Below are 17,326 nucleotides of genomic sequence, written 5' to 3' on the forward strand. Positions count from 1 at the left end.
AATGCTGGTTAGATCCATGTGTATGCGTTTTTACGTATACACTGCTCGCGGAACATTGTCGATGTTCAGACTAGAGGCAGACCCTCCGCGGACGAACATAGTCGCCGACTGCGGAAGTACGCTTTTCGTGAAATCGCCTCCTAGAAGTAGCTTTTTCGATACTCACCGCGGCCTCATTTATCCTCGACTTATCATCCGCAAAAATTCAATAATTTCCGGCTAATCGATCGAGACAGAAAAAGAAACATAGGAAAGGAGTAGCGCCATCAACATCACCATCAACCATCAGCATCCACCATCGGCATCCACCATCACCACTATCGACAACGAGCAACGACAACGAATGTCGAAGCACAGATAGTGAGATAAATGCTCGTTAATGAAAGGTAATCGAAAAATCCTGCAACTTAATCGAGAGTAATTGTACAAAACGAGAGTAAAGCCAAAATCAAGGATAAAAAGAAACACGAACTAGTGAAAACGAAAGAATAATTTTTATATAATAATAATTATTATTTATATAATTATATAATTATTATATATAATATAATAATAATTACCTCGTACGTTAAAACACTAACATTAGATAAATCGCCCGTACGATACCTACTTACACATGTAGGTATAAGACGAGAGAATGAACTTACACGAGAGCGAAATTATACAAGAGCGTAAAACAAAACTGGGTGAAATTATTTGCGTTCGTTTAGCCTGAATGATTTAGCAAAACTCGTTACTCCGATCTATATCAGGCTAAATGGGAACTCTTCTCGCCAACATGTATGACGCAATATAACACGACGTATTTCCTGAAAATGCAAAAGTTATGTCGAAAGTGAGAGACTTTGGAGTTGCTGATATTTGATATTTAATTCTAACGTGCATCGCTACGACATCGACTAAAAAAAAGTATTACTCGCTAACATACTACTCGTTGACAGTACATGCAGATTTCAGTGTCTGATGTAAAATTAATCTCGAGGAACAACTGGCTGCTGAGAATGTAACGAAACGTCGAATTCGTATTTTTAAACGAAATAGTCAGCACAGGGTTGCCAGTGGTGTATCAAAAGTTCTTCGGGTCGGTGGTTTGTGAAGACGTTCGATACGAAGATGCATCGGTAAGAATGAACGGTATCGTTGCATTGGGAAAATGTCGTTTAGACATTCCTCGAACATGCTCGAAAAGGTGATAATTCGAATCGAGAATCTCGTGGGACAACGGTAAATTCCTAAGTATGGCCGCTTGCCATCCAACGCCGGCGATTCAACATTTGCAGCCACAGGAATCGCCTCAGCTTGGCCTTGGACCTATGAACGCTGCCGGTAGCCAAGGTCAGAAGCCGATCCACCAACCACACTACTCGCCCCATTTGCTCAATTGGGTGTACCTGGCAATCGCCGATCAGAATTCTGCTCAAACACAAGATCAGGTTTTACAATTTCTCTCTCTTTCTTTCTGTATTTCTTTCTTGCCGACTGAACATTTGTTTTTGATAAAAAAAAAGATCAAGAGCCTTTCCATTGATACGATAGCTCACGAAAGTATTTAAACACTTATAGAAACCTTTCATAAACGAAATGTTACGTTAACGCGTTTCTTATTCCTTAATATAATCTACCTTTTTATAATAAAACAACTGAAACATCGATCATGTACTATAGTTTCAAACTATAAATTCACGTCCGATAAATATAATTCACTAAGCCCCTATAAATTCAGAATACTTTTACACCTTTGTGAAATTGACTTTGGCAAAATAACCTTTTAATGACAATTGATAGAACGATGACCGATTGTGACTCCAGAGCAAACTTTTCCCGACAATATGGAGTGGTTTTTCAACGGCGACGTCGCAAACTCATACGCATCGTAGCGCACTTGATCCTTGTTGCGCGATAGGAAGCAACTTTGCGGATAATATCGGCGAGCTTGCGGATCGTTTCAGAGAAATGGGGCTACTAGATAGAAAACCAACCAAGAGGCCTCCACCTAGTTACCTCTGTCACCTATGCTTCAAGAAAGGTCATTACATCAAAGACTGCCCGCAGGTGTGTGTATGTGTGTATTCGTGTGTGTTCGTATTTGCGTATTTCTCGATCAAAAACGATCCAAGATGTGATCTTCGTAACAATCAAAACGTATCAACGTAACTTCATTGGCTATGCATAGATATATAATGTTCTTGGATAAATCCGAGTAACAACACCGTCATGAATATTTCATGAAACGTGTCATATAGTATTTCCAACCTTTTGAGGCTGACTTTCTCGTACTTGCACCTATTAACACGTTTTATTTGAACGAAATATTAATTAGTACCCAATTAATTTGGTGATCCTATAAAAAAAGTAGTAAGCAAAGTTGTGACGAGATTCTCCTCAACCTTTTGCACACCTCTTTCGTCTAAGCTAATTTTACGAATTGATTTCGATTCTCCACTATTTCCAAAATTACATTTCACTATTTCAATCTCTTAATCGTTGGTACATGACATCGTGAACATATTACTGGCTGTGTGCCTACGATACAGTTTGAAAAATCCTCTTCACGCGATAAAATCTCTTATGTTGTTACAGGCTTATAATTGAGAACTCCGTCTTATAACTCCGAAGCTAATGATATTTGAAGTCATGTTTATCAAGATTCTTTTGCGTGTTTTGATGAGTATTAAATGCTTCTGAAGTTTGCCTGAATATTTTGATATATCTTGCTTATATGATCTGACTATCAGATGGATTCGAACAAATAGAGTTCTACTATACGTGAATCAAACGTTCAAAAAATGAATTAGTCGAATCACTTCGTTTCACTTGCTCCCGTCACCATATGATCGATAACTAAGTACAGAATAATAATCTTCGAAATGAATACCCATTCCAGGCACGCCCAAAAGGCGAGGGTTTGACACCGTACCAAGGAAAGAAACGATGCTTTGGAGAGTACAAATGTCCGAAATGCAAGCGTAAGTGGATGTCGGGGAACAGTTGGGCTAATATGGGCCAAGAGTGCATCAAATGTCATATAAACGTTTATCCTCATAAACAGGTAAGAATGTATACTACCGATTCATTTCCAAATCAATGAACACTTATTTAAATACACTTGTAATAAACTATTTGATTGAGGATAGAATCGCACCTATTCTTTGATATGATTCGAAAAGGCATACTAAGAAACTCATAAAAATATTTTTAAAAAATGCTATTGGCGATTTTTTTAAGTGCTAACGAAATTTCTAAATGTTTTGTATAATGTATAGAATTACATTCATAAAACTTTTGTAGTTTATTATATCTAATATCGGAAGTGGAGAAAATCTCGAAAATAAAGAGATGATCATTTTCTAAATCATTCATTCTATCAAAGTGTCCCGTGACCTGAACGTAAGCGCATATTTATCGAGACTCTATTTAAACGAGAAAATAAATACTCGGCAAACAAGTGCAAGTGCAAGTAAACAAAAGCTAGCAATAGAGTTTCGCGATTGCGAACGGTCGCCAAGGAAAAACTTGCTTTGAAGCCAACGTAACACTTCTTTTCCAACAAATTCCGTATGCGTTGACTCAAAATATAACGCAAAATATAAATGTAGTTTCGACTGGTAATATACATTAAATTTGTACTAAAACTGTCTTCTGCCAAACTGGCAAGTAAATCGAATAACCAAGCGTTCACTGAGCGCTACGTCATATATTCATTATACACCAACACAATTACGTTTCATAATCTCATTACGTTTTCCGTGTTTCCAGAGACCATTAGAGAAGCCAGACGGATTAGACGTATCTGACCAGAGTAAAGTTCATCCGCAACACCTTTGTCAGAAATGTAAAACACTCGGATACTATTGCCGAAGGGACCAGTAGCAAACCAACAACCACATTGTCTGTAGTGATAATTAGATTGAGGATTTTTATACATTTATGAGAAATTCAAAGGCGCAAGAAAGCACGAAATGGGTATAATATGCAAAAATATATAAAGTATCCAAAATACTTTCTATAGCTATCTAGTAGGTAACACAATTTTCTACTTAAATTTCACCTTGTTGATTATATTCATAGAAATATAATTAAATATGTATAAATATCCGCAGTCTAACGATAATGCTTTGGGACTAAACAACTTTAACATATTTCGGACCAATTGCGTAAAAATATGACTATTTACCTCTAATTACCTGTTACGGTCGTCGAAAATTGTAAGTTTTAATTGTTAATCGATCTTACGACTTGCATCCGACTTTTTACTCGATCTACACGGTATAATTCCCATGTATAAATTTTAGCCTTCCACTAATTTTATAATTGCTCTATATCTCCACCTTTGGTGGACATTGAACGTCTGCTGTACGCCGAATTCTAATTTTATACGAAACTCTCTTTTAATGAAAAATAATAAAACTAAGCTATGTACCATCGCATTGCCACGATAAATGATACCAAAAACACGAAAGCGTTAAAATGTCTTTGATCTTGTATTTTTCTATACAATCATGTACAACAGAGAGACATAGACATGTGAAAAAGGGGAGAATATTTAAAAATAAGTCGAATATCTAGGTTGCTTGTGCAGAATAAAAAAACATAAGGTGAACAGGCATCCGCGAACAGAGGACCGAAATCAACCGCAGTTACGAATATTCTAGAATCTAGAACGATTGTGTCTCCAACTAATTATAGCTGCTCACGTTCAGAATTATACGATAATTTACGCGCATACATGCGTCATCAACGCGTACGTTCAAGTAAAAGACCTACATATAAACACGTGTGTGCTACACTAATGTCGAAGAAATTGAAAGGATAAAGGGAAGAAAATCCAAGGAAAATGTTGATCTATACATCGTTTACGAAACTATTTCTAAATCTGCCTCGACGCTGTACGTGCGCGTACATACACGTATCTATAAGTCTGCGAAATAAGAAACATGGATACATAGGTTTCTTCTATATTTAAAAAGTCAAGCAGCACGGCTGCTTCGAATATTATTTAACGCGTTTCTCAATTACATTGTCTACTTGAGTCAAGCGTTGGGGTAGCGATGTAAGTTTACCTTGTAAAATATTTCTTGTAACTGTGTCTCAAACATGTTACAAAGCTTACAGAAATTTATATATCATAGTCAAGATATAACGAGTATGTACAAAGTGATTATTCGTAATCAAATCACGGAAATCACAGTCGTGTCAGGTAGTGACACGCGAAATTGGTTCGATCCTTGACCCCAGGTATCTCAGATTTTACATATTCATATGTACATACATAAAATGTAAAGGAATGGAAAAAAGATGTAAATCAAGAAGGATGAATCCTCGTCTTGCAAACTGTACGTATCGATGCATACATGACGGGCTGAAAATCATATCAGTGTAGGTCAAGATTTCGAGAATTTGGATTTAGCCAAGTATCGAAACTCTTGAAGGTATCATCCCATCAATTATCGTAAAAGATTCAAGAAAAAATCTTTTTTGTTAGGGTACGTTTCAATATTTATTTTAATAATTTTAATTAAAATATAATATGCTTTGATTAGAAGAATGTAGTGAAATTGTTATGATAATAAACGCAAGATAAACGCTATGGATAAAGTAGTGGATTGATCTAAACCTCTATGATTCTCAGCCCTCCAGGTATCGAGATACAAGCAGTAGATTAATTTGTAATTATTTTCATACAGTTGCAAGAATTTGAACTGATTTACCACCACTCGTTCGCCTAGAAACAGTTTATAATAATATTATCTACGATATCGTAATTCGCGTCGTATTCCGCTATATCAATCAAATCATATAATGATATATCGGCTAAAAGAACTAAACGTTCATAAAGATGATTATGAAGATAACGAAATTTCACGAAATACGATATCGCATCACACACATTATTATTATTTATGTATATATACGTATGATGTATACAATGTTTATGTATACGTATATATTAATAATAATATCAAATGCATCATTATATATTATTATTAATATATCGTAATGTAAAATATACAAGAAACCAAAGGTTCATCTACTGCAACGTGTACTAATCTCCCTTTCGTTAAAACTTCGCCCAAAAATTTCTCTCCTGGAATAGCAATGGTACAATATACATAATAAATATACAGTGGTCAAGGATTAGTCACGGCAAATAATCGATCCGCTGCCGGATCTTCAGTAAAGTATGCTGCAGAATTGAACATTGTTGTTGCTGCGGAATCTACAGTCATCGTCTGTAAAGAAAATACTCGGTTACATTTGCTAAGTATAACTGTAGCCACTTTCTGATCAATTAAGAGAAAAATGTTTCCGATGTCCACACGTTTCAAAAATTCACTAATATCAAATGAAGAATATATTGATGCAAAAAAAAAAATGTTAAAGTATCATTATTACCAATAAACATTTGTTGGAAACATTTCTTTCTTAAGTTACCAGAATTATTTCAAATACCGTGACAAATGATTCGTGAACAAGATAAAAAGAGAAAAAAAAGGAAAGGTAGAACGTAATAGATTTTACCTGAGATGTATCTGTATGGAGAGAAGAATTTAGCACTCCAGCGTGTTCTATTTCTTGATTATATGGTAAATGTTGTTCAGATTGCGAATGTAATAATGCTTGCTGGTATTGCAGCTGCTGTCTACGTTCTTCGTATTCGTCCTTCACATTTACCGTTGTATTCTTCTCTAAATCCTTATTTCCAGAAATAATCGACTTTGATAAACATTCAGAATTCTCTTCATTCGATACTTTTGGTATCCTCGATGCCACTATTGCTGACATATCTTCGGAATCGATAACGACTGATGAGGGCCGATTATGATGTGTATCATCGGTTGATACGTTGGGTTTCGGTTGAGGTGGTGCTATGGACCCGGGAAAACATGGTTGTTGTTGTTCGATCAAACTGATTACTGGTGAAGTTTGTTGTGTCTGAGGCAATTCAGACGAGGATGGTACAACCGGGATAACCGGTGGTTCTGGGAATAATTCTGCCTTCAAATTAGGTAAAAATGCATCAATCGTCCTCCAAGTTGGAGTCCACAGATTCGATGTTGGTGCCAATACATTAGCGGAAGACATGACCAGTAACATATTCTTCAACGATTCCGGTATGGCTTCGAAAAGAAGCTCGCTATTATCGGCATGCATATAAGCACGAAGTAAACTTAACACGGTAAGCCAGAGTGGTAAAAATCCAGGAAGGGTTAACAACGGATTCAAGTGATGAAGAAACACTTTTGATAATAACATGGCTGCTCTCACTCTTGTCTCCTCTACACCAATAGGATCATTCGATGCTATTGGTCCAAGTAACTGAGCCAGTAAAGGGAACAGAACCTGTTCCAAACACTGAGACCATTCCACCGCTGATAATTGTGCTAAGTCGTGAGCAAGCAGGGTACTTTGAAGATATGTTATAGCTGCCGTACGTACCTGTCTGCGAGCATCGCAACACAATCTCGCGATTCCTTGCAACAAAGGCCTCCACACGTGTAACCATAATGAAACATTTTCTGTACCATTCCCTTCTTCTGCCCACCATCGAAATACTTGGGCGATCCTGGTATGAAGCGTGTGCATCAGATCCAGCAATTGTATAGGACTCTGTTGATAGGTAGCAGCAGTAGCTGCAGCAACAGGTTCATCAGTTGGACTGAGTACTTTGTTCCTTTTTCCCGAACACTGAAGGACTGCTTCGGCGAATGTCCTCACGCAACGAATACACAACTCGAAGTTAAATGGAGTTACATGAGCCACATCTCTGACTAGAAACGTTAAGCTTTCACAGCATTTAACAAACGCAGCAGGGTCGTGAGGTTGTAAATCGCGGTCCAAGACTATCGTATCGGCAGCAACAGGCAACGGTGCTTCCGTCCCTGTTGGAGACACTAGTACCCATTCAGGCACAGGACTAATCGGTCTAGGATCCAATATCGATGTTCTAGAATTGGTTGCTTCATCCAGTACAGTGTTCGATTGTTTTGGCAGCAACGCTCCGGCACCTGCACACTCCAACAAATTGAACACCACTTTCCAATCTTCCGTACTGTGAATATTAGCAGCGCCAGTTTTAAGCAACTCGAACAAACCGTACGCGATCTGTCTCGCGAGTGGTGTACTAGTAGAAGAAGGCAGATGAGCCAAGGGCAACAAAGGAGGCAAAACGGTGCACGCGTATTCTTCTCCTCGTAGTAACCTAATCGCTAATCTCAACATTCCAACAGCCACCCGTTCCAAAAGGTATGGGTGATTTTCACGTGCAGCTGTTGTTAATAGTCCATCTAGATAACCTTGAACTACTGGCCAAATGCACGCTACTCTATCACGATTTTGAATAGTTACTTCCAACAATAATTCAAGTAAAAATACAGATACATCTTCATCGTGAGAATTTGGTAATACCAAAGCACCGACAAGAGACCGAAGCGATTCGACTTGCAAGAATTTGCTTTCCTCGATAATTTGTTTAAGATAACAAGTACCAATAAATTCTGCAGCTCTTTTTCTTGCAGTCGTTTCCGCTGGATTAGACATGCGTGAGGTATCCATTGCTATATAGGAATATAAACTAGATAATATTCCCTGATCCACTGGAGCTGGTTTAGGTGTAGTAGGTTCTCGAAGTAACGATATCTTCCCGGATGGATCGATAAAATCTTCTCCTTCAGTCAGACTCTTCGGCAGTAGTCTTGCCTTGTATAACGATTGCAGACAATCGATGATATTTTTCCACGACGCTCTTATTGCATCCCCGTGAATATGAGTAATTTTGAACAGTGTACGTGCAGCTAATTGACACCTGCTACTTCCACCCAGTTGTAAAACTACTTGATCGGGCTCGCCACCAGTCGCCAGACCCGTAAACTTGCATAAACTTACTATAAGAGTATCCAAATCGCTGGTCATCCCATAATGAGCACTAATTGAAGCGCAACTGCAACATAAATAAAAACATGCGTTTTTATCGTTATTACCAATATATTCCTATTTTTTATTACGATATTTTAATCTCAGTTTAATTTAATTTAATTTAATTGATATATGAAACAAACAGGTAGAAAGCTTCAGCGACTCGACGTTGTAACAATCTATCGGGCGCTTTGTCATACGCTCTGCAAAGCGCACTTATAATAGGAGCCCATGCTTCTTCAGCTAGTTCCTTATCCACAAATTCACCACAATTCCCAATCCTTAGGTAAAAACTTTCAAGACCGACGCCTCTACGTAATAGAACTTTCCACAAGTAATTATCTTTGACCAACCCAGTCTGTTCAGCAGGCATCACGATTTCTTCACCCCTAACAAAAGATGTATAATATACAAACGATTCATAAACACTAAATATCATAATAATTATTGTTGAAGAGCATAAAGGAAAGTAATTTTACTTTATAGAAGCATATATCTCATCGAGCATCCCTTGATCGAAATCAGCACCGCCGTTCACCTTTTTTAAATTTCTTTTAAATTCGTCAACGGTCATAGGATTGTTTTGCCGCTTTACATTGTAATTATGTTGATCAACGTTTAACATAATTACAGCATACGCTAAAGTAAATGCAGCATCTGCTGACGCAAACGGCCTTCCATTACTGTCCTAGAGATCAAACAAAAGATTCTTTATATTTTAACTCATTATACTATATTATATGCATAATATGTGGAATACCAGACTTACATGCCAATGTTCTGCAAATTTTTCAAGCAACAAAGAAATAAGTGGAGCTTCACCAGGAAGTCTGAAAGACTCTAGATAAAGTCGTAGAGCTTGATCGATTCGCATATCCTTCAAATCAAAATTATGAACGAAACAATTTAAAACGCTTTTATTTTCTTTTTTACTAATATATTCTCCAATAGCTTTTTTGTCAAGCCCAGGGTTCTCCTTCAAGAATTTGGCTACTTTCTCTGGATCAGGAGTGCCTGAACTTCCACCCAGAAGACCGTGTTCTGTAAGTTTAGCGATTCCCTCTCGCGGATTTTCATTAAATTTTTCCGTACCGTGTACCAACCACTGTATGGGAAGAATACATATTTTTAAAATTTTTCTTAACAATAGAAAAAAAGAAATAGAAAAGGGTGAAATAAAAACGAAACGAAATGGAGAAAAAGACAAAAAAATACAAGGTTTATTTTAAAATGTAATTAGCCAAATACAAACCCGCTTATTTGCCTTTATAGCCAGCAGTTCCTCTCGTGTTGGAAGATTTGGTGATGCACTATGCCGAGACGGTTTACATAATTCTTTGTAGCCTTTACATCTGACTTCCATTCCAGAGATCAATGTAAATATGGCATCCAAGGAAACGAATTGCATATTCTGCATATTACCTATTAGTGCTGAAGCATTCTAATAACAAAATATATCGAGTGCAATTTTTAATAAAAAAGATATATTTAATAAACATCTATATTTGTTTCGCATATTGGAATCAATATATTATATACCTTTGACAAAAGTTTCATTAATTCTTCATATAAATTAGTAGAATATAATCCGCAATCGTAGTTTAAGTACAATTCTGCTGGTAAACCGGGTATTCTCCATAATTGTACAATGGCCTCTAAAATTAAGGAAAGTTGAAGTTCCATTACATAATTGCAGATAAACTTCCACTAACTATAGTTTGTGGAATAATATATAACATTCATACCGAGAGCTAGTTCACGTTGTTCATATGATATCCTATTCGAATCCGAACTTATTATTTCCATCAATTTGCTTATATAATGCTCCATTTGAAATTTCAAATGTTCCCTTTGCGATTCAAATAACAAGAATGATACTTGCAAATTCACTGCAAGGATCGACAATCGATCTGTGCCAAGAAGCTGGTAAATACAATTATAATTATTATACGGCTTTTTACATTCCTATTTCCAAGTAAAATTAACAAAAATAAATACGAATGATTACTGCATCATCATTACCAAGATAAGATTTCTACAAAGATCATCTTTCACAAGCACCAATAATGACTGAAAATTGGAAAGATAATCGGCAGCTGTTTCTAAGACTACTTGTAGTAAAGTAAGCCCGAGATGTGTCATAACTTCGCTATTTTGTTTATCAAGGGGACTACACAAAGACACAAGAAACCTAAATAATTCACGGACACATAGAGCACCATACGGTGCTAATTGTTGATGTGGCATAAAACGAACTCCTTGCGCATTTATATACTCTTCGACTTGTTCAGATTCTTTGGCTTTAGATACTTTGTTCGCACTACTTGAATTTTCATCTACCAATAAATCCTCTACACTTCCTGTCGGAGATTTTATTAATTCCACATTTTTCTCGTCGACTGATTTTTTTAGATTTTCTGCAAAACCAAAAAAGTGATAATTAAAACTGCAATTAAAAAAAATTAATATAAGTACCTTGATTTCCTTCCTTTAATAAATTTACTTTTTTAGTTTGATTTTGTTCATCTATCTCTGCATTTTCCATGTTTTTATCTACTTTTTGTAAAACTTGTTCTTTATCATTCGCGATATTTGTTTTATCCTCTATTTCATTAATATTTTCTTTACATTCTTTGATATCCTTTAAGTCTTCTTTCTCCCTTTTTGCGTCTGATCCATCTTCCTGCTTGGTGGTATTATTTATATTATTTAAATCCTTTTTATTATGATCCTTGTTTTCATTCTTTTCTTCTTCAGCTTTTTCAGCACTACCTTGATCCAAAGAACCTTGCATATCAACGATATTTCCCACCGAAGTAACCGGTGTTGTTGAACAACCTGGTCTAACTCTATCAGTTGGACTTGGAATATCAATATGTTGACTTTCAATATCCCCTACACTATCTGTATTCTGCTTTACTTTCTGCTTTGAGTGACTTTTATTTCTTCTATTTTTACTACGGCTATTTTCCATATTATTTGTTCTCATTTTCTGAAAAGATACACATAACGTATCAAAATATTATGTTTCATTGACGTATTTAGTAACTTACTTTCATATTCAGGACTCTAGTATCATCTACAAATTGGGGTAGTCGAGTGAAAAGATGTTGCACCATGTCTCTCAAACAATGTTCAGCTGCTTTCCTTAATAATTCTGTAACCAAACATAAATGTAACATTGTTGAAATTAAGAAAAATTTTAATATGTTAAGAATCCTTACCACTGAGGCGTGATTCAAAACATATTCTAAAACAACTGAGCATAATTTCACAAATGCTTTCATTCGAAAGATAATCTCCAGCTGATGATAGCATAAGAGCTCTCAAGACCTGTAGTATTCTCATTAAAACAACCCCATCCCCTGATGCATCAGTCCCAACAAATCTTGCATGCGTAACAGCATCTGCAATTGATTCTACACATTGTGCTATTGCAGGATGATCAGAATCTATGAAAACAATAATATTCTAATACATGTTTCTGAAAATATCTTTAATGAATAAAATAAGGGATATATACTTATGAGTCCATAAGATATGATTTTATTAACAGCAGACAAAGCAAGGCTTGTAACAGGTCCAGTTGTTTCTTCTGATCTTATAATTTCCAGAAATGGTGCCAGAAACACACCTGGCTCCAAATAAGATAAATCTTTTGCCTCATTTAGTGCCTCTTTTAAACTATATAATCCTTTTATAAGAGTATCCTGATCATCATCCTTGAAAATAACCACAAAAAATGCAGATTAAGATTCAAAAATGTATAACAATTTCAATTCAAACAATTACATTATAATATATTAACATCCGTTACTATATGTTACTACTATTCTATTTACTACAACCTGTTTGCCTTGATAATGGTCAAAATATATCCACATGACAATGACACGCGTATATGTAAATATAATTAATAATTCAATTGATAGACATAAGATTATAACTGTACGAAATGGAACATATGTTTTCCCATAAAAAGAGTTAGGATAACAAAGATCGTTCTAACCTGATGAGAGTGAGAGGACCATCGAGCGCTTCGTCTCATAGCCGTTACCAGGAGGCAGAGCTCACCCTCGACAACGTATAAGCCACCTCCCGGATAGGCCATTTCTACGATTCTGCCCATCTTTTTTATAACACTTGTCCTTTACACCATCTTTACCCCGGAGAAACCTTAGAAAATACTCAATAATCTGTAACGTCAAGTGTCAAGGGAACACTCAACACGATAGTCGTCGAGTTGTCAATTTGAAGAGGCGTTCAAAACTGTGCCATTACAGCTCGAATTTACGCCATCTGTACACCACCTAGAAAGTAAATTAAAAATCATCGATGCTTGTAATCATATTAATATCAATTATCTAATACTTTTTTAGACAAATAAAACTCTGCTTGCTAATTTTCATGGAACCCTTAATTTTCAAATACAGTACTTTAATTTCACAGGTTTCTAAAAATTAGTCCCATACTCCCGTTTGGAAATTATTTTATTAATGTCAGTTCATAAATAACAATATCATTAACAACATTTTTATAAGATATATAAATCAGGGAAGAAGAATAAAAAAGGATATAAATTTTTAATATCAAGCAGTAGTAAAAATAAATAGATATTAAATTAGATAAGATAATTATCTTAATCCAAGATAAAGTATAAGTATAGCATAAGATATAAAGTATAAGTATAGGATAAGATATATCATCATTCACCATATGTACGAGTTCGAACATTAGACGTGTTTTAAAGAATAATTGTAAGTATTGTTAACCACTAAAAAAATAAAAAAGAAATATATATATATAATGCATACATGCACATGCATATATATATCAAACCTTTTACATTAAAATAGAAAAGTCGACACCAATTTTTTTTATATTGCAATATATGCGTATGCATGTATCAAATTTATGGTAGTATCATTTTTTAACAAACTAATGTAGAATCAAGAAATGTAAGTATCAGAAATTGTAAACTTTGTATTTAAATAATTGATCTCTTTTGGAACAAGTCGATTTCTTCAGTGACAGTATTTTGTTTAAGAAACAAAATAATGAGCTAAAAAAGAAAACTTCGCACTGGAGAGAGTGAATCATTTTTCTCACACCAATCAAATGCATATTTCGTTTTAAACTAAAAATTGGAAATGAACATGTATAAAATTTCTTTAGGTTTTATTAGTAACATGTTAATTCTTAAAATGAACACAACTTACATAGTCGGCGAAAAAAATTATGAGACAGGTAGTAAAATTTTTAATTTGATAGAAATGTAACAAAATGACATTGAGATAAATTTAATTTCTGTATAATAAGTAATCAAAATAGAAGTTAGAATACAAGACCAAGTGTACTGTTATATTATTATAATAATAATTTTACCAATTTAATATGATGGATCTATCAATTTCCAGAGCAGAGGAAGTCGCTATGCCTACAACGAAAGATCAAGTTCATAAATTCATTGGATCTCACAGCATTGTGATTTTTTCTAAGACCACTTGTCCATATTGCAAAATGGCTAAACAGGTATTAAGCAAATAATTTCCTTATTTTTATTTCAACTTCAATTAATGTGACTTTATTCTAGGTTTTTGATAAAATGAATAAAAAATACCTGGCTATTGAATTGAATGAAAGGGACGATGGAGATGAAATCCAATCTATATTGGGAGAAATGACTGGAGCTAGAACAGTACCCAGGGTGTTTGTGAATGGAGTGTGCTTGGGAGGTGGAACAGATGTAAAAAAATTGTATGAGAATGGAGAATTACAGAAAATGTTTTAATATATTAGCTTGTACTATCTCATACTATCCAATTCTACATTACCTGAAATATCTATGATTCTGCTTTTTAAATTCTGTACTGTTGATTTTTCTTTTCGAATTAATAAAGACTATTATTTACATGGCAAAGAATGTTATAATTATCTTTCTATTTCTACAGTAATAAATTTAAAAAATACGTGGTCACTTCTTACTTACATAAAAAATCATTTATAATTTTCATTTAAATGAGCATATGCATGTAAGTACTACTTTGTTCAAAAAATTCTAGAGCAAGTCAGATGAAACACAAGCTACTTGTTTATTCATTAATTCTACTTTGTCATCTTCAGAGTAACTCCCATTGCTTACAATATATTTTTCCCAACGTTTTCTTCATGTTCCAAAACATTCTAAAAACTCAGTTTCCGTGATGTTGTTTAACTCTTTCTGCAAATTTTGTTTTATCACTTCAATAAATTGAAATCGACATCTCCGTAACGGTTGTTTTAAATCGGGAAAATTGAGAAATATGGCAGGGATCCTGGTTGTGAGTACCATGTATGCAGAATGAGATTTGTTGAATTTTTAGCTAAAATGTTGCGAACATAGAAATTTGAGGTGTAGATCACCCGGTGTATTGTCATTATTCATGGTGTTACTCAATTCAATGATTCAGATGTTACTCAATAAATTTCGAATTTGAGCGAGCTCAAATCTCATTTAATAGAAACTACTGTATGCAAACTATTTAAATTTAACCAATATGAAGCTGGTAACACATATTATGTTATAAAAAGGTGTAGTAGTTGAATAGGACGAAAAGAAATGACATATCTAGCATTGTAGCATTTAACTGTTTCTTGTAAACGAAACAGTCCTGGAACTTATTGAACAGAGTAGTAAGTACATATATACATTACAAGATGAAAGTACATATATTGTGGAAACTATTTCGTCGTTTGTCACCACGTGTCCGCGATCGAGTATACCTTTATGTGAGTCAATTTACCTAAAAATATCCTGACAAACGAGTGGAACAGTGTATCAGTAAGTGCGTTAGGATTATACAAAAATGGATTTTTCTCAATATCGGAAAGCTCTAGTTTACGTTTTGACTTTTCTGGCTTACGCATGGTCAGGCTACGGTGCTGGTTTATTGTCAAATTTAAAGGATGCTGTATTAGCAGCAGAATCGGTATTTCAAGATTTATTTGAAAATGCAATTACCGTAGCTAGGAAAATTAAGGATATACACGAAGTGTTCGATGCAGCGGTGGAAGAGAACTGTATCTTTCAATGCCCAGGAGGTACATGTTTAACCTATCATTCGTTCATTATACTTTTTAACTCAGTCCCCAACATCAAAATTTTACACTTTACGCTCTACACTCGATCGCTAACAGTCGATCTCAAAACACGATATCAATGGTCAAACTATGACATGATGATAACACGCTATAATATCCTGTATGTATGATATGTATGAATGTATAATTTTTGTATCCATCTTGGTACATTATATAATTTGATTACAAACAACCTCAACAAACTTTTATTGAGATATATTCACGATCATATCTTATTAAAGGGAATTTAACTATACCAAAAACTACCTAATGCGATATACTGTGCACATGAGAAGATGGCTAATGGGACAATATAGATGTAAGGGACTGTTTCCCTCCTTCACTACAATCACGCGTTACTATATAATCTTATTTGATATGCAACATTTTTGGCCAATATGTGTGCTTATCTGTACGATTTTATTGGTATTATCAGAGATAACCAATAAGACCCACATTCCTTTGCCTAGCCTTCTTCTCACGGACGAACAATAGCTAAATTTAATTGGTTACTACTTAAAAAGATTGTAAAGCAAATAGTTTGTGATGATTTCAGGGGTCACACCGAAACCAGATTGGAATCATAAACCTCAAAGTAACGGATGTGGTTCTTTAGGAATTGAAGTAGGCAAATTTTCTAAAATACATGCTTTTATATATGCAAAATATATAAAGAAATCTTAATCGACTTAATAATTTTAGATAAACCAGGAGTATCTACCTCTTACGGAAATGACGAAATGTTGCGATGCGCATGACATTTGTTACGACACTTGTAATTTGGATAAGGAGAAATGTGATTTAGAATTCAAAAGATGTCTGTACAAATATTGCGATGGATATCAATCGGCTGCGATAATAAATACGTGCAAAGCTGCTGCGAAAATGCTTTTTACCGGTACAACTGCTTTGGGATGCAAGAGTTACATGGATGCGCAGAAAAATGCTTGCTACTGTGGAGATAAATGGAATAAAAAACCGAAAAAAGCTGCTCAAGCTGGTGGAGAATTGTAGGAATAATTTTATAGAATACTTAATATTTGTAAGATGCCAATTACCCTCATACCTTGTTTGTGAATTTCTAGTAAATAAATATGTTTTGTATTTACCATTACATTGCGTACATGACAAATATTATTTTTTTTTTATAAAATATTATTTTATCCAGAATTGTATTAATATTTTTAAACGAATATATATATACGTATATTGTATATACTTAATGATACACATAGAAATATAAGTTGGTATTCTGATTATTATTCAATCTACTTTTCTTTTCTCTGTCTATCTA

At 34.7% G+C, this 17,326-nt stretch overlaps 4 protein-coding genes across 11 annotated transcripts; 3 read left to right on the forward strand and 1 right to left on the reverse strand.

Annotated features, from left to right (window-relative positions):
• Positions 1–51: 51 nt before the first annotated feature.
• On the forward strand, positions 52–6,037 carry LOC122575169 (zinc finger CCHC domain-containing protein 24-like). 4 transcript variants are annotated; one of them, XR_006319338.1, is made up of 6 exons: positions 52–1,433; positions 1,810–2,052; positions 2,885–3,049; positions 3,757–4,016; positions 4,101–4,205; positions 4,293–6,037. XR_006319338.1 is itself a non-coding variant. In XM_043743769.1 (4 exons), the coding sequence occupies exons 1-4, from the start codon at positions 1,239–1,241 to the stop codon at positions 3,868–3,870; spliced, it is 717 nt and encodes a 238-aa protein (XP_043599704.1). In that variant the 5' UTR covers positions 52–1,238; the 3' UTR covers positions 3,871–6,037. The 4 variants fall into 4 exon arrangements, 1 of the variants encoding a protein (XP_043599704.1); XR_006319337.1 differs by having other exon boundaries at positions 3,757–4,205; XR_006319336.1 differs by having other exon boundaries at positions 4,101–6,037.
• Positions 4,940–13,192, reverse strand: LOC122575151 (Golgi-specific brefeldin A-resistance guanine nucleotide exchange factor 1). 2 transcript variants are annotated; one of them, XM_043743716.1, is made up of 14 exons: positions 12,923–13,192; positions 12,437–12,635; positions 12,138–12,365; positions 11,967–12,070; positions 11,389–11,905; positions 10,936–11,330; positions 10,659–10,836; positions 10,453–10,568; positions 10,166–10,354; positions 9,683–10,018; positions 9,393–9,601; positions 9,057–9,302; positions 6,520–8,938; positions 4,940–6,230 (listed from the first exon to the last, which is right to left on the reverse strand). In XM_043743716.1, exons 1-14 carry the CDS (start codon positions 13,040–13,042, stop codon positions 6,129–6,131), a joined length of 5,358 nt encoding a protein of 1,785 aa, XP_043599651.1. In that variant the 5' UTR covers positions 13,043–13,192; the 3' UTR covers positions 4,940–6,128. The 2 variants fall into 2 exon arrangements, with proteins under 2 accessions (XP_043599651.1, XP_043599652.1); XM_043743717.1 differs by lacking the exons at positions 12,138–12,365; positions 12,437–12,635; positions 12,923–13,192 and having other exon boundaries at positions 11,963–12,070.
• Positions 13,193–13,510: 318 nt separating this feature from the next.
• Positions 13,511–14,833, forward strand: LOC122575175 (glutaredoxin-C4-like). 4 transcript variants are annotated; one of them, XM_043743780.1, is made up of 4 exons: positions 13,763–13,871; positions 13,961–14,160; positions 14,331–14,445; positions 14,507–14,833. In XM_043743780.1, exons 3-4 carry the CDS (start codon positions 14,347–14,349, stop codon positions 14,702–14,704), a joined length of 297 nt encoding a protein of 98 aa, XP_043599715.1. In that variant the 5' UTR covers positions 13,763–13,871; positions 13,961–14,160; positions 14,331–14,346; the 3' UTR covers positions 14,705–14,833. The 4 variants fall into 4 exon arrangements, with proteins under 4 accessions (XP_043599714.1, XP_043599715.1, XP_043599717.1 ...); XM_043743779.1 differs by lacking the exons at positions 13,763–13,871; positions 13,961–14,160 and adding an exon at positions 13,511–13,670; XM_043743782.1 differs by lacking the exon at positions 13,961–14,160 and having other exon boundaries at positions 13,853–13,871.
• Positions 14,834–15,444: 611 nt separating this feature from the next.
• Positions 15,445–17,294, forward strand: LOC122575170 (group XIIA secretory phospholipase A2). The gene is made up of 3 exons (XM_043743770.1): positions 15,445–15,993; positions 16,589–16,656; positions 16,735–17,294. Exons 1-3 carry the CDS (start codon positions 15,759–15,761, stop codon positions 17,044–17,046), a joined length of 615 nt encoding a protein of 204 aa, XP_043599705.1. The 5' UTR covers positions 15,445–15,758; the 3' UTR covers positions 17,047–17,294.
• Positions 17,295–17,326: the final 32 nt, after the last annotated feature.

This window comes from Bombus pyrosoma, linkage group LG14 (genome assembly GCF_014825855.1).
Source record: "Bombus pyrosoma isolate SC7728 linkage group LG14, ASM1482585v1, whole genome shotgun sequence".
NCBI classification, from domain to species: Eukaryota; Metazoa; Arthropoda; class Insecta; order Hymenoptera; family Apidae; genus Bombus; species Bombus pyrosoma.